General features: G+C 45.9%; 1 protein-coding gene across 1 annotated transcript in view; it reads left to right on the top strand.

Annotated features, from left to right (window-relative positions):
- Window positions 1–12,357, top strand: part of ITPKB (inositol-trisphosphate 3-kinase B) — an 87,077-nt gene that overhangs the window by 61,942 nt on the left and 12,778 nt on the right. Inside the window, exons 3-4 of the mRNA XM_028724500.2 lie at window positions 10,723–10,822; window positions 11,703–11,916. Of these exons, the coding sequence (XP_028580333.2) occupies window positions 10,723–10,822; window positions 11,703–11,916 (314 nt within the window). The remainder of the gene's footprint in view (window positions 1–10,722; window positions 10,823–11,702; window positions 11,917–12,357) is intronic.

Here is a 12,357-nt window from a genome sequence, read left to right as displayed (position 1 = left end):
ATGTGACTCAGTATTTTGGAGGTGATAGAATGTGCAAACTTCTGACTTTTCAAATAGGCTAGAATTAGGTGTTGGTAGATTACAAATCCCATTATCCTAACTATGGGCAGGTTGGCTGGGGCTGATGGGGTTTGGGAGTCCCAACAACACCTGAAAGGCACTGGACAAATTCAAGATCCTTGTTAGATCATGACATTAGCCCCTTTTCACTGGGTAAGGGGGGTGGCGCATACATGAGAGAAGTGGTACAACCCCATACACTTCTTCTGTACAGTGGTACCTCGAGTTAAGTACTTAATTCGTTCCGGAGGTCCGTTCTTAACCTGAAGCACCACTTTAGCTAATGGGCCTCCTGCTGCTGCCGCGCCGTCAGAGCATGATTTCTGTTCTCATCCTGAAGCAAAGTTCTTAACCCGAGGTACTATTTCTGGGTTAGTGGAGTCTGTAACCTGAAGCGTATGTAACCTGAAGCGTATGTAACCCAAGGTACCACTGTACTTGTAGATCAGCTTTTATTTTATGGAAGCCTGCTAGGAAGAGCTGAGTGGATCCCATATATTAAATAAGATGTATAAGGGCTCCCTGTTTACACACACACACACTGATAAGCATGCTGTCTGTGTTTAAATACTTGGCAGAAAGTGTAGTGGTACACTTGCACTCTTTCCCTGCATCCCATGTACACATAAATCTTGTGTGAACCTGGAGGATAGCTCAGTTGGTAGAGCATGAGGCTCTCCATCTCAGGGTTGTGGGTTTGAGCCCCGTGTTGGGTGAAAGTTTCCTGCACTGCAGAGGGTTGTACCAGATGATCCTCATGGTCCCTTCCAATTCTATGAATTTTTTGGGTGCATCATTTGTCACTTTCTGCTACTCCCCTTTACACACCCACTGCTTCCTCGGTGCTTTCGTTTATTTTCTGTCGGTCCTTTTAACTATTTCTGGTGCCTTCCTGAATGGGGGAGCATGGTTATAAATATCCACACACACACGTATATAACTTTCTTTTGATCATCCCAGAAAACTCCACAAGCAAACCACATTAAAAATTGTTGCAGCAATCCAAAAAGTGTCTGCTGAGAATTTACAATTGCTTTCTTTTCTCTTCCGGCCAGGCTCCTAACCAGAAAACTGCACAAGCAAATTTATAGGAAGTCATTAGTTTGCACCAGGCGTCCTCTTAGGAAGACCCAGTTCTCTGAGTGCATGTTCTGGAAGTTGGGCAATAGGGGCAGTACAGGATTCCTTTTGGTGTACCGACCTCCCCGCTGCACCAAGGATTCCCTGCCCGAGCTGCTTCAGGTCGTGGCGGATGTTCTCCTGGAGACACCTAGTTTGGTTGTCCTAGGGGATTTTAATATCCATGCCGACACGACCTTACAAGGGGCCGCTCGGGACTTCGTGGAAAGCATGGCCTCCATGGGGCTGTCCCTGAATAACTTTGGCCCAACCCATAGCCGCGGACATGCCTTGGACCTGGTGTTTACCTCCATGGATGTTGGTGTTCTGACACTAAATAAAAGTGAAACAAAAGAAGTGCCATGGTCAGACCACTTCCTGGTGCAACTTGACTTCTCCGCGACCCTTCCCCTCTGCAGGGAGGTGGGACCGATTCGGATGGTCCGCCCCCGCCACTTAATGGATCCAAATGGCTTCCAGAGAGTGGTAGGGGATGCTTTATCCCATGTTGATGGCCTTTCAGCTGATTCCCTGGTGGCCCGCTGGAATGTGGAGTTAACCAGGGCTATTGACTGTTTGGCTCCGAAGCGCCCTCTCCGATTGCATGGAGCCCGGACAGCCCCGTGGTTTTCCACGGATCTGAGGGCAATGAAACAATTGTTGAGACGGCTAGAGCGCCGGTGGCGGATGACCCATTCTGAAGCTGACCGGACACAGGTTAGAGCTCAGTGTCGAGCCTACCAAGTGGCGGTAGCGATGGCGAAGAAGGCCTTCTTCGCCGCCTCTATTGCATCTGCAGAAAACAGCAGCAGGAGACTTTTTCAGGTGGTCCGCAATTTAGCGGAACCACCTGCTACATCGGGGCCCAGTACGGGCCACATGATCTCCTGCAATGATTTTGCAAAGTTTTTTGCAGATAAAGTCGCTCAGATTCGGGAAGAGGTAGACGCCACCGTGGGAGCAGGGCCAGGGCGGGAGAGTGCTAGAGTCCTGTCTAGTCAAATTGCGTGGGATCAATTCCAATCTGTTACCTCCGAGGATGTGGACAGGCTGCTTGGACGAGTGAAACCAACCACCTGTCTCCTGGATCCTTGCCCATCCTGGCTTATAAAAGCTAGCCGGGAAGGGCTGGGCGATGGGCTTCGTGGGGTGGTGAATGCTTCCCTCCGTGAGGGAATCTTCCCAGACCCATTGAAAGAGGCGGTTATTAAACCGCTTCTTAAAAAACCATCTTTAGATGCGGCCACGATGGCCAACTATCGCCCAGTCTCAAATCTTCCATTCTTGGGCAAGGTGATTGAGCGAGTGGTTGCTGAACAACTCCAGGCACGCCTGGAAGAAGCGGACCATTTGGATCCCTTCCAATCGGGATTCAGGCCTCATCACGGGACTGAAACTGCCTTGGTCGCACTGGTTGATGATCTCCGGCGGGCTAGGGACAAAGGTGAGAGCTGTTTCCTAGTTCTGCTGGATCTCTCAGCGGCATTTGATACCATCGACCATAACATCCTTCTGGACCGTCTTGAGGGGCTGGGAGCTGGGGGTACTGTCATACAGTGGTTCCGCTCCTTCCTCCTGGGCCGTGTTCAGAAAGTGGTGGTGGGGGATGAGTGTTCAGACCCCTGGGCTCTCACTTGTGGGGTGCCTCAGGGTTCTGTCCTCTCCCCTATGCTTTTCAACATCTACATGCAGCCGCTGGGAGAGATCATCAGGGGGTTTGGGCTGGGTGTTCATCAGTATGCAGATGATACCCAGCTCTACCTTTCTTTCAAATCAGAACCAGTGAAGGCGGTGACGGTCCTGTGTGAGTGTCTGGAGGCGGTTGGAGGATGGATGGCGGCAAACAGATTGAGATTGAATCCTGACAAGACAGAAGTACTGTTTCTGGGGGACAGGAGGCGGGCAGGTGTGGAGGATTCCCTGGTCCTGAATGGGGTAACCGTGCCCCTGAAGGACCAGGTGCGCAGCCTGGGAGTCATTTTGGACTCACAGCTGTCCATGGAGGCACAGGTTAAATCCGTGTCCAGGGCAGCTGTGTACCAGCTCCATCTGGTACGTAGGCTGAGACCCTATCTGCCCGCGGACTGCCTCGCCAGAGTGGTGCATGCTCTGGTTATCTCCCGCTTGGACTACTGCAATGCGCTCTACGTGGGGCTACCTTTGAAGGTGACCCGGAAACTACAACTAATCCAGAATGCAGCAGCCAGACTGGTGACTGGGAACGGCCGCCGAGACCATATAACACCGGTCTTGAAAGACCTACATTGGCTCCCAGTACGTTTCCGAGCACAATTCAAAGTGTTGGTGCTGACCTTTAAAGCCCTAAACGGCCTCGGTCCAGTATACCTGAAGGAGCGTCTCCACCTCCATCGTTCTACCCGGACACTGAGGTCCAGCACCGAGGGCCTTCTGGCGGTTCCCTCACTGCGAGAAGCCAAGTTACAGGGAACCAGGCAGAGGGCCTTCTCGGTAGTGGCGCCCTCCCTGTGGAACGCCCTCCCACCAGATGTCAAAGAGAACAACAACTACCAGACTTTTAGAAGACATCTGAAGGCAGCCCTGTTTAGGGAAGCTTTTAATGTTTGATGTATCACAGTATTTTAATATTCTTTTGGAAGCCGCCCAGAGTGGCTGGGGAAACCCAGCCAGATGGGCGGGGTATAAATAATAAATTATTATTATTATTATTATTATTATAATTGCCTGTGTGTTTTTGAGCATTTCCTGGGTTGGATTTTTATTTTTTTTAAAATATACAAAGCGTGCATACTCTGCACATGCTCTGTTGGTACTTCATTGGCATAGCAGAATCAGCAGGGAAGAGAATTTTTCACACGGAGCTGGTCCTTATCACTTACTAATGCCTGCAGATCAAGTAGCTCTTAGGTGGATTAAAAAGATAATTGGACAAATTCATGGAGAAGATTGTCAGAGGTTGCTAGCCATGTAGTGGCTCTGCTCTGCCTCCACAGCTGGAGGCAGTAATGGTTCCATATACCAGTTGCTGGAGACTGCAGGTGGGGAGAATGTTCTTGTGTTCAGATCCTGCCTGTGGGTTTCCCACAAGCATCTGGTTGGCTACTATGAGAACCAGGATGCTGAACTAAATGGTCCAGTGGTCCTGCAGGCTCTTCTTATGTTCTTCAATCATCTGGAGCAAGGCCAGGTAAAAGAACCAGCAAGTTAAGTCGGACACATCACCTCTTATGAGCTTGTAAAGCATCCTTATCTGTGTGAATTTAACTTCAGTCCAGGCTTTCTGGCTTGTGACTGCTTGTTTTCACCATCTGGAAGTAGCTTTGGAGGGTGGGGGAGGAATGGCAACATAGGGCATAGTTATGCTTGCTTTTCCTGTCCCTCAAAGGCATATGTGAGATGCAAGTGAGGTGCTAAAATTCCGCCTCCCTTCCCTCTTGGGCCTTGTTTTTTCTTTTTTTTACAAGGAAATGTGTGCCAGGAGGTGAACTTTTGAAGCCTTGGCATCTTGTTCGGTCCTGGCAGTTCAGAGAGCTGTGAGGCCTTCCTGCTGTGTTGAAGGAAAGATTGTGGGTTGCTCCACATCACGGTCAAATTCATCCTGACGCTTGAAGTCCATATGGTGGTGGTTCTTCCTCTCTTTGGTATGGGGACTCCCAGATGTTGGGTAACTGTGTGTGCATACTGGCACACATGGACTGATTGTTAGGGCTGCCCCCAAGACATTTTGCTGCTTGGGGCAGGGCAGCAAATCCGTTTCATGTCCCGCAATCAGCCGCTTGAAGTGCTCACTCAGATGAAAAATAGGACTGGACTTGCTGGTTGTGTTATCATTTACCAAAATCTTCTAAGTTTCATTTTGGAAAGCTAGAGCAGAGCTTTCTTTCCTGATTTATGGAGGAACGATGGCTAGTCTGGGGCCCAATATTGGGACAATGGAAAAGCAAAACTTTGCTGTAAGAGAGCAATTGTCAACTGGAGCTCACACCCTTGGGGTCATGTACCACTTGGGTTGAAGCCTCTGTAAGGGCTATTCTGTATGTGCCAGAACGAGAGCATTCCTAAGGACTGGAGCCAGGCTTGAAGCTGTGCTTCCAGCAATGAGCTGTTCAGCCAGATGTTTCTACCTGCCAAGACTTGTTAATGGGCAGAGTAGTCTGCTGTTCCATGTCCTTAGCCAATAAACAAAACTTATTGCTTGGCAGGAAAGGGAAGATGTTTTGCTTTTAAAAAAATTGGGGGGGGGGGAGAGAGGATGTTATCATTGCAGAAACCTCAACACATTCCTAAAAAGCCCCCACCTTCATTAATAAGCATGGAATTGTCTTGCTCCTCACTCCTCCATTCGCCATGACTCCTGGCACCATGTCGTCTCACAAAAATAGGTCAACTCATTTCTAGGCAAACATTCTGTCTCCTCCTTTAGGATTCTCTTGGATACTCTTAGATCTCTTCGCTTTACACAATAGGGCAAAGTGTTTGCACAGCAAATTGCTGCTTCTAACCTTAGAGGTTGGTTCATATATCATGGCCGACAGATAGAACTTTTTGATAGCTTACAAAGTTACTGGCTCTCTGTAAATTCTTCTGGAAAGACAAGGAGAAACGAGGTGTTACCTCTTATCAGGCAGGCACAATATTTCTTTCATAGGGCTTTTGAATGAAAGGTTATTCTTGTATAAATTGTGAAACGAAACAAAACAAAACAAAATCATTCAAAATTTGGCTACATTTTGCCCTCTCAAAAGACACCAGTTGAGCAAGTGATGAGTCCTTGTTTTAATCTAACAAATGAAGCTCTTGAGGACAATGGGCTAATGTAGGGCTTTTTTTCTCTGAGAACTAATGGCCCCCTAAAGCTTCCATAGCCATGATTGACTGTAAAAGTCCATGGTGAATTCCCAAGCACACTGCTCCCTTATGTATGAATTTAGCCTCTCTGTAATAGAGAATTGCTTCCTTGTGGCTTTCCAGCATAGCTGAAGATGACATGAGAAGCTCAGCCGCAACATAAGGAGATTATAGCATTACAAGAGAAGCAAGTCATAAACTCCTTGGAGCTGTTCCAGGAACAAAACTAGCTAATTTGGGATCCCCAAATCCAAGCAAAAATTCAGAAGGGAGAAAGTTCATAAGCTTCCTTGTTTATGAATGAGGAACACGCAGGGATAGCAAACGTGTGTTTTAGTTCACAATCTTGCTGCATTGATTTGGTTGAAATGCACAGTTCCCTTTTATAGGGATGCGATAGATGAATTCTGCATGAAGCCGCAGTAGCCCAACAGCTTTGTGATGGAGGGCTGTATGAAAGACTGACCTAGAGGCTCCCTCCAGGCGTCTTTTTAAATGCGCATTCATGATCATTTGCACTCATGATGGTATCATGGCCCCGTATTCAACAGTGTTTTGCACCTGTGGTGGACATGCGGCCATTTCCAGTCAGAGTGTGTGCCCCATGCCTTCCTGCTGAAATCCTGCATTTATTTTTTTTATGCCACAGACGTTCCATGGAGGGAGGGGTCATCTGCCCTGCTTTTGTTGAATTACGATACCTGAGCACCCCTCCAGACAGCAATAACGTAGTAATATTGGGGAAGCGTTGCAGAACAAGTAATAAAGCAGAATGGTGTGTGGATAGTCCAGTATAAATACACTACTAATGCACTATTATTGCATCAATGACATGTTGCAGAATGCACCTGCAAAAAAATGCCCAGGGCAGGATTCAACTAATGAGTCATATCAGGGCAAGCCTGTACAAAATGCTTTATCTCCTCCTCTCCCCCCCCCCCATTCCCCCGAAATTGGTTCGGGGTGTCAGGAAAATCCCCAGAACCCCCAGAAGAGTGCACAGGTAGAGGAGAAGGGGGATTGTTCTGTCTGACAAGCTGAAATGCCTTACACTGATGCAACAATCAGAAAAGCATGGCACTGAATTGTTCCCCTGGAGAACTCAGACTTAAGAAAACCCAGCACAATTGGTTGGTTGCTGAAGCAAAACACCCTCTTCTTGCTAGAGAACTGTGTCAACTTCTATGTAAGTCTGAGCCTTGAGGAAGCAAAACTTTCATCCTATCGTTGTTCATAATATCCCCCGATAGAAAGCCCCTAAGTTCAAAATCCATTAAGATCTGGTCTTTTCTTTTAAGGAAACTTGATAGGCACTCATTGAATCTGTCCCTGTTTGATAATATGGGTGTACCCTTTTGGCTCATCGCAACCATTATATAAAAGTCGACCTTTCTTGTGTGCAGGCCACTGCCTTAAAAATCCTTCAGTGTGGCAGCAGCATATGCTGAAATGTTAACATTTAAGGACTCCTTATCTGTGCATTGCCCAATTGTGTGCGCACAATGCCGCTGTTCCCAGGGAACGAGCTCTGGTGTGCATATGTCACACACAATTGGGCGACGCACAGATAAGAAATCCTTAAATGTTACTCTTCCACACGTAGTTCTGCCGTGGGAAAGAGTTTTTCAGTGTCCTGCACACAAAGATCCCATTCATCTCCCACCCCCACCTTTTAACACATGGTTTGTAGAGTTTCCCAACATAGGTATCACTAGGACTCTTAACTCATCATTGGGGCATTACTAACTTCCAATGGGAAGGGCTGGTTTTGCTAGGAGTCTGCTTACAATATTGTTTAGGAAACATACCGTGATGGTTTGTGTACTAGCCTTGACGTAGCTTTGCTTCATTTCAGTCTGGCTTTGAAGTGCTTCAAGGTTTTCTCTTGCTATATGATTGCTAACCACCAAGGAAACAAAACCTTGGCTCCAGAACAGTTATTGCTCTGGCAGTCCCTTTTATCCTGGGACTGAGTGACTTATGTTTGTGTTTTCGTAGGAGGATTCCTCTGCTGGGCAAGTTGCGTCTTATTGATGTGAAGCCCAAATTCCCTTGGAGACTCTCCTTTGAGATTTTTTTTTTTTTTTTACATCAGTCAAAGCAAAGGGCTGCTTAAATAACAAAACAAAACAAAAAAGCAAAAGGGGAATCCAACTGTGCTCTCTGCCAGCATAGAACAAAAGAGCCAAAGTACAGTGCTCCTGGCAGTCTTCTTGGAAACACACATGTTGGTCTAGGCAGATGCCTTCAGAAACACTTGACAGCAATTTGGCAAGGCTGCAACTTTTGACTAAACCTGGACTTGGTAGAGGGAAAGGAGAGGTTGCTGACAAATTGCCAGTTTGGTTCAGTAAAAGAACCCCATTGCTAGGCTGATCTCCCCTGGTCCTGCCATCGCTACTCCTAAATGTTTACGTGCACATTTCAGGTGGTCCCATTTACACAAGGACCGGGAGACTGCAAGGGCCTGTAGAAGGTTGTGGCACATGCGTAGATAATGCCCTTTGATTCAAGATTATTTGCTCCTTGAGTCTAAACGGCTTGGGTTCTGAAGTAAGTTCACTTAAGAAAGCTCACAGAAGGAAAAAATAGCCTGCCCTCTTCTCCTTCCTTTGCTCCAAACAGCTCCTCCTGAATAATGTGGGCTGATGGAGAAGGATAGAGTTGCCCAGAATTGGGCAAATTTGGGGTGATTCTCCTCTTCTTTGCCAAGAGCACTCCAAATTGTTGTGCGGAGTCTCATGACTCCAGGGAGATGCTTTTCCAGGGGCACAGGTGGTTGTGGCAGGAGGAGAGGGGATGGAAAACTTTCCTTCTGTAAACTTTGCTAACTTGGTACCTGACTCTACGTAGTTGGTTGGTTTTTAAAAAAAACTTTGAATAACTGTGGGACTGACTTCCAAGTAAGTATTAATAGGATTGAACTATGCATGTCGCTCCAGAGATTAAATTAAAACCAGGGAAACCTGTGGAGAGTTCTTCTTCTCTGTCCTCTGCAATGTGGCCAAAAAAAGGAGATAAAATTGAGTTTCTTCCCCTCTTCCCCTCTCTTTCTCACTCACACGGCAACAAGCTAGGAAGCAAATGAACTATGCAGATGCCGAAAGAGCAACATCCAATTCATGGTTATGATTGGCTTAGGCTGGGCTGTCATAGGCCTGAAAATGTATAAATATGGTTGTGAGTGACAGGAGAAAGACTGAACTGTGGTTCTGGAGGGTTTGTGGGGGACAGAATCATGGCAGGGCTACGTTCTACTTTGCCCATAAGAGGAGACTCCCCTGAAGCGAGCTTTACGCCCAGATAAATCTGTACAGTATAGGATTGCAATCTTAATTTCCAGTTATTACCATGATTTCATACTTGTAACCTTTAACTCAACTTCTCTGTTTAAAAGAGGTGGGGGGGTTGGGGGGGAGGAGAAATCTGCCCTTTTACTCTTCATCTTGCTAAAATTAGGACAGAAAAAGCTGATCAGTTAAAAATATCTTGGGTATGCACCTTTTATGGTTGCAAGGAACCGTTACACACCACCTAAAATTAATTGCAACTTTTGTTAATATTAAGACTGTCTAGTTTCTTTTTAAATATATGTTTTGTTGCAAATATAACAGAAAGAAAAAAAGAAAGAAACGACGTCAGCTCACACTAACAGTAAGAATAATCCATCAATCCTAATTCAAACATGCAGAGTCCATATGTCCAAATAGATATCCAGAAGAGATTGATTGATGATTACAAGATATATGTTCAAATGTAGCAAGGGCAGTAAGATGTTCAGCCTCTTGAGAAATGAATAGTGGGTATTTTTTATCCTTCCAAGTTTGAACTATATGTCTCTTTCATTGTGTAACTGATAGTCGTCATCCCCAATCACAGGAGTATAATTTAAAACTTTATTTTATTTTATTCCTGTTTTCTGTTACCAAGGGAATGCTTTTTCTCCCTGTCCATTAACACTCAAACTTGTGGACATCCAATGAAGGTGATATTGAAAGATTTGAGGCAGATAAAGGAAAGTACTTCTTCATGCAGCACATAGCCCTATTCTGCCTCTCCCCACCCCACCGTACCCCAAATTTGGCTCATGTGCACACATGAGAGACACACTTAATCAAAGGTGAAATTGTTATCATTGTGGGTAGTACTTCCTCTGGTCAAAGTGACATTCGTGTACTCAGAACTAATGGCGAAAGCAGATGTCTTTCTCAGGAGAACAAAAATAGGTTCCTGGATTCAGGGACATGGCAAAAACAAATGTCAAATACAAAAGGGCAGAGAATTTCTCAAGGGCGTGTGCACAGTAATTCAGTTCTTGCCTGAAGAGGAAGAGGTGAACACTCTTCAGTGTCCCTCCCTCCTTCTTGTATTAATAGGACGGTGTCCTTTTCTTTTTGAAGCAAGCTGTTCGTTCTCTCTCTCTCTCTCATCTCTGTAAATTCACACAGGAACAGGAAGTTGAATGAGTGTGTACGTATATAACGAATTTGTGAATGACTGACCGTCTGTATATAGCTTCAAAGGTGGGGCACACAACAGATGATTGGTCAATCCTTGGATTATTTAGCTGCTTATTGTAACATAGACTTAGTTTCCTGCCTCAGCTTGTTCTTCACCAGTGTTTCCCCTTTCACATTTAACCACTGTCTCTAGGTCAGATATTACTGGGATTACAGTTTGTGTCAACTATACTTAATTGTTTTTCACCCTTTCTAGAGCAAGTCATGGCGGAAGATCAAGAACATGGTGCACTGGTCTCCTTTCGTCATGTCCTTCAAGAAGAAATATCCCTGGATCCAGCTAGCAGGGCACGCAGGTACAGAAGATTTAGGTTGTGCTGTGTAATCTCAAAGGGAAACTCCCGCCTGATAAAGAGAAAGTGTTTCGGAAGTCTCTTGGTGGATTAAGATAATTAGCTACCTTAATGTAAATTGTTTCTGGAAATTGAAACATAAGTGCTTGCGCTAGGTCGTTTCATGGGGGTGGCTTGAGCCAAATGCTAAGGTGTGTAAAAACCTCGGGAAATCTATGGCACCTGTAATAGATGGCCCAAGGATGAATGCTAATGTCTGAGCCACAGAAAAAGGGCACATAACTTCTGCCATCAAAATGCTCTGATGTCCTCACCAGAGCAAGTCTTTGCTCTGAAACAAACAGTGTTTGAAATCTGTTGGGATCCAGACCAGGCCAACACTCTTCTCTTATTCAGAATAGCCTGACTATATATCCCTGGCAGATGGTTGTCAACCTTGCCTTGAAAACCCTCAAGGATGCTTATTCCATTGTTGAGTTGGCCTTAGAATGGAGAAATTCACCTAGAGATTTAACCTAGGAACCAGACTTCGCTGCTGTTTTCCAGGCTTTCCAGTTGCCTAGCCTTTCAGCCTGATGTTTAAGGGTACACTAAAGATAACCTGAAAGTTTTCCATTATGTATTAGCACTCCCTTGTATATCTGAGCATCTTCTAGAACCTCACCCTTTTGAACATGTGCACATGCATGTGCCCCTGAATGATCTGGAGTTGCTAACTAGGATCTTTTTTGAAGTAAACATGACTGCGTTGTGCCTGGAAATACTATTTGATGCCACTGCACTTAACCATTTTGTTAGAGGCAGGGAACAAGCCTGTGTGAAACCTTTTCCGTACCCAGTGGAAAACTCAATGTTATCCTTTGCTTTTTGTTCTGTCTCTCAGGTAGCTTCAAAGCTGCAGCTAATGGGAGGATACTGAAGAAGCACTGCGAGTCTGAACAGCGCTGCTTGGACCGCTTGATGAATGATGTCCTTAAGCCGTATGTTCCGGCCTACCATGGGGACATAGTGAAGGATGGGGAGCGTTACAATCAGATGGAAGATCTCCTGGCTGACTTTGACTCTCCCTGTGTCATGGATTGCAAGATGGGAGTCAGGTCAGTTTTCCTTGGTAGCTAAGGGCACAACCTGCCTCTTCCCCAGCTTCATCCAGTAACAAGAGAAGCATGATTTCATCCTGCAGTGCCTAATGCCTTTCTGCTCCCCCACGGGAGGCAGGAAAATGCTGAGCATGAGGTCATCATGCCACACATTTCTGTTACTGCATTTACTTGGAAGATCCCCATAATACCTAGCTAGGCTCTAAGGGTGAAGCCTTTTCCCAGCCATTTGGTTGGATGGATTTAAGGTAGCAAGAAAGGCTGGTTTTAAATTGCTGTATCACTTTGAAACCAAACCCCCATACTTCATATGTTTCCTAAAAAATGGTGCAGATCTGACCACTAAGCCAAGCTTAGCACCGATATAGGCAGGACTGTTCCAATGCATTTTGCCGCCTGAGGCATTTGAGGCAGAAAATCCCACAAGTACCTCTCCCG

The sequence above is a fragment of the Podarcis muralis genome, chromosome 3 (genome assembly GCF_964188315.1).
Source record: "Podarcis muralis chromosome 3, rPodMur119.hap1.1, whole genome shotgun sequence".
NCBI classification, from domain to species: domain Eukaryota; kingdom Metazoa; phylum Chordata; class Lepidosauria; order Squamata; family Lacertidae; genus Podarcis; species Podarcis muralis.
Note: the sequence above shows the minus strand (reverse complement) of the source record. Positions and strands in the feature narration are given on the sequence as shown.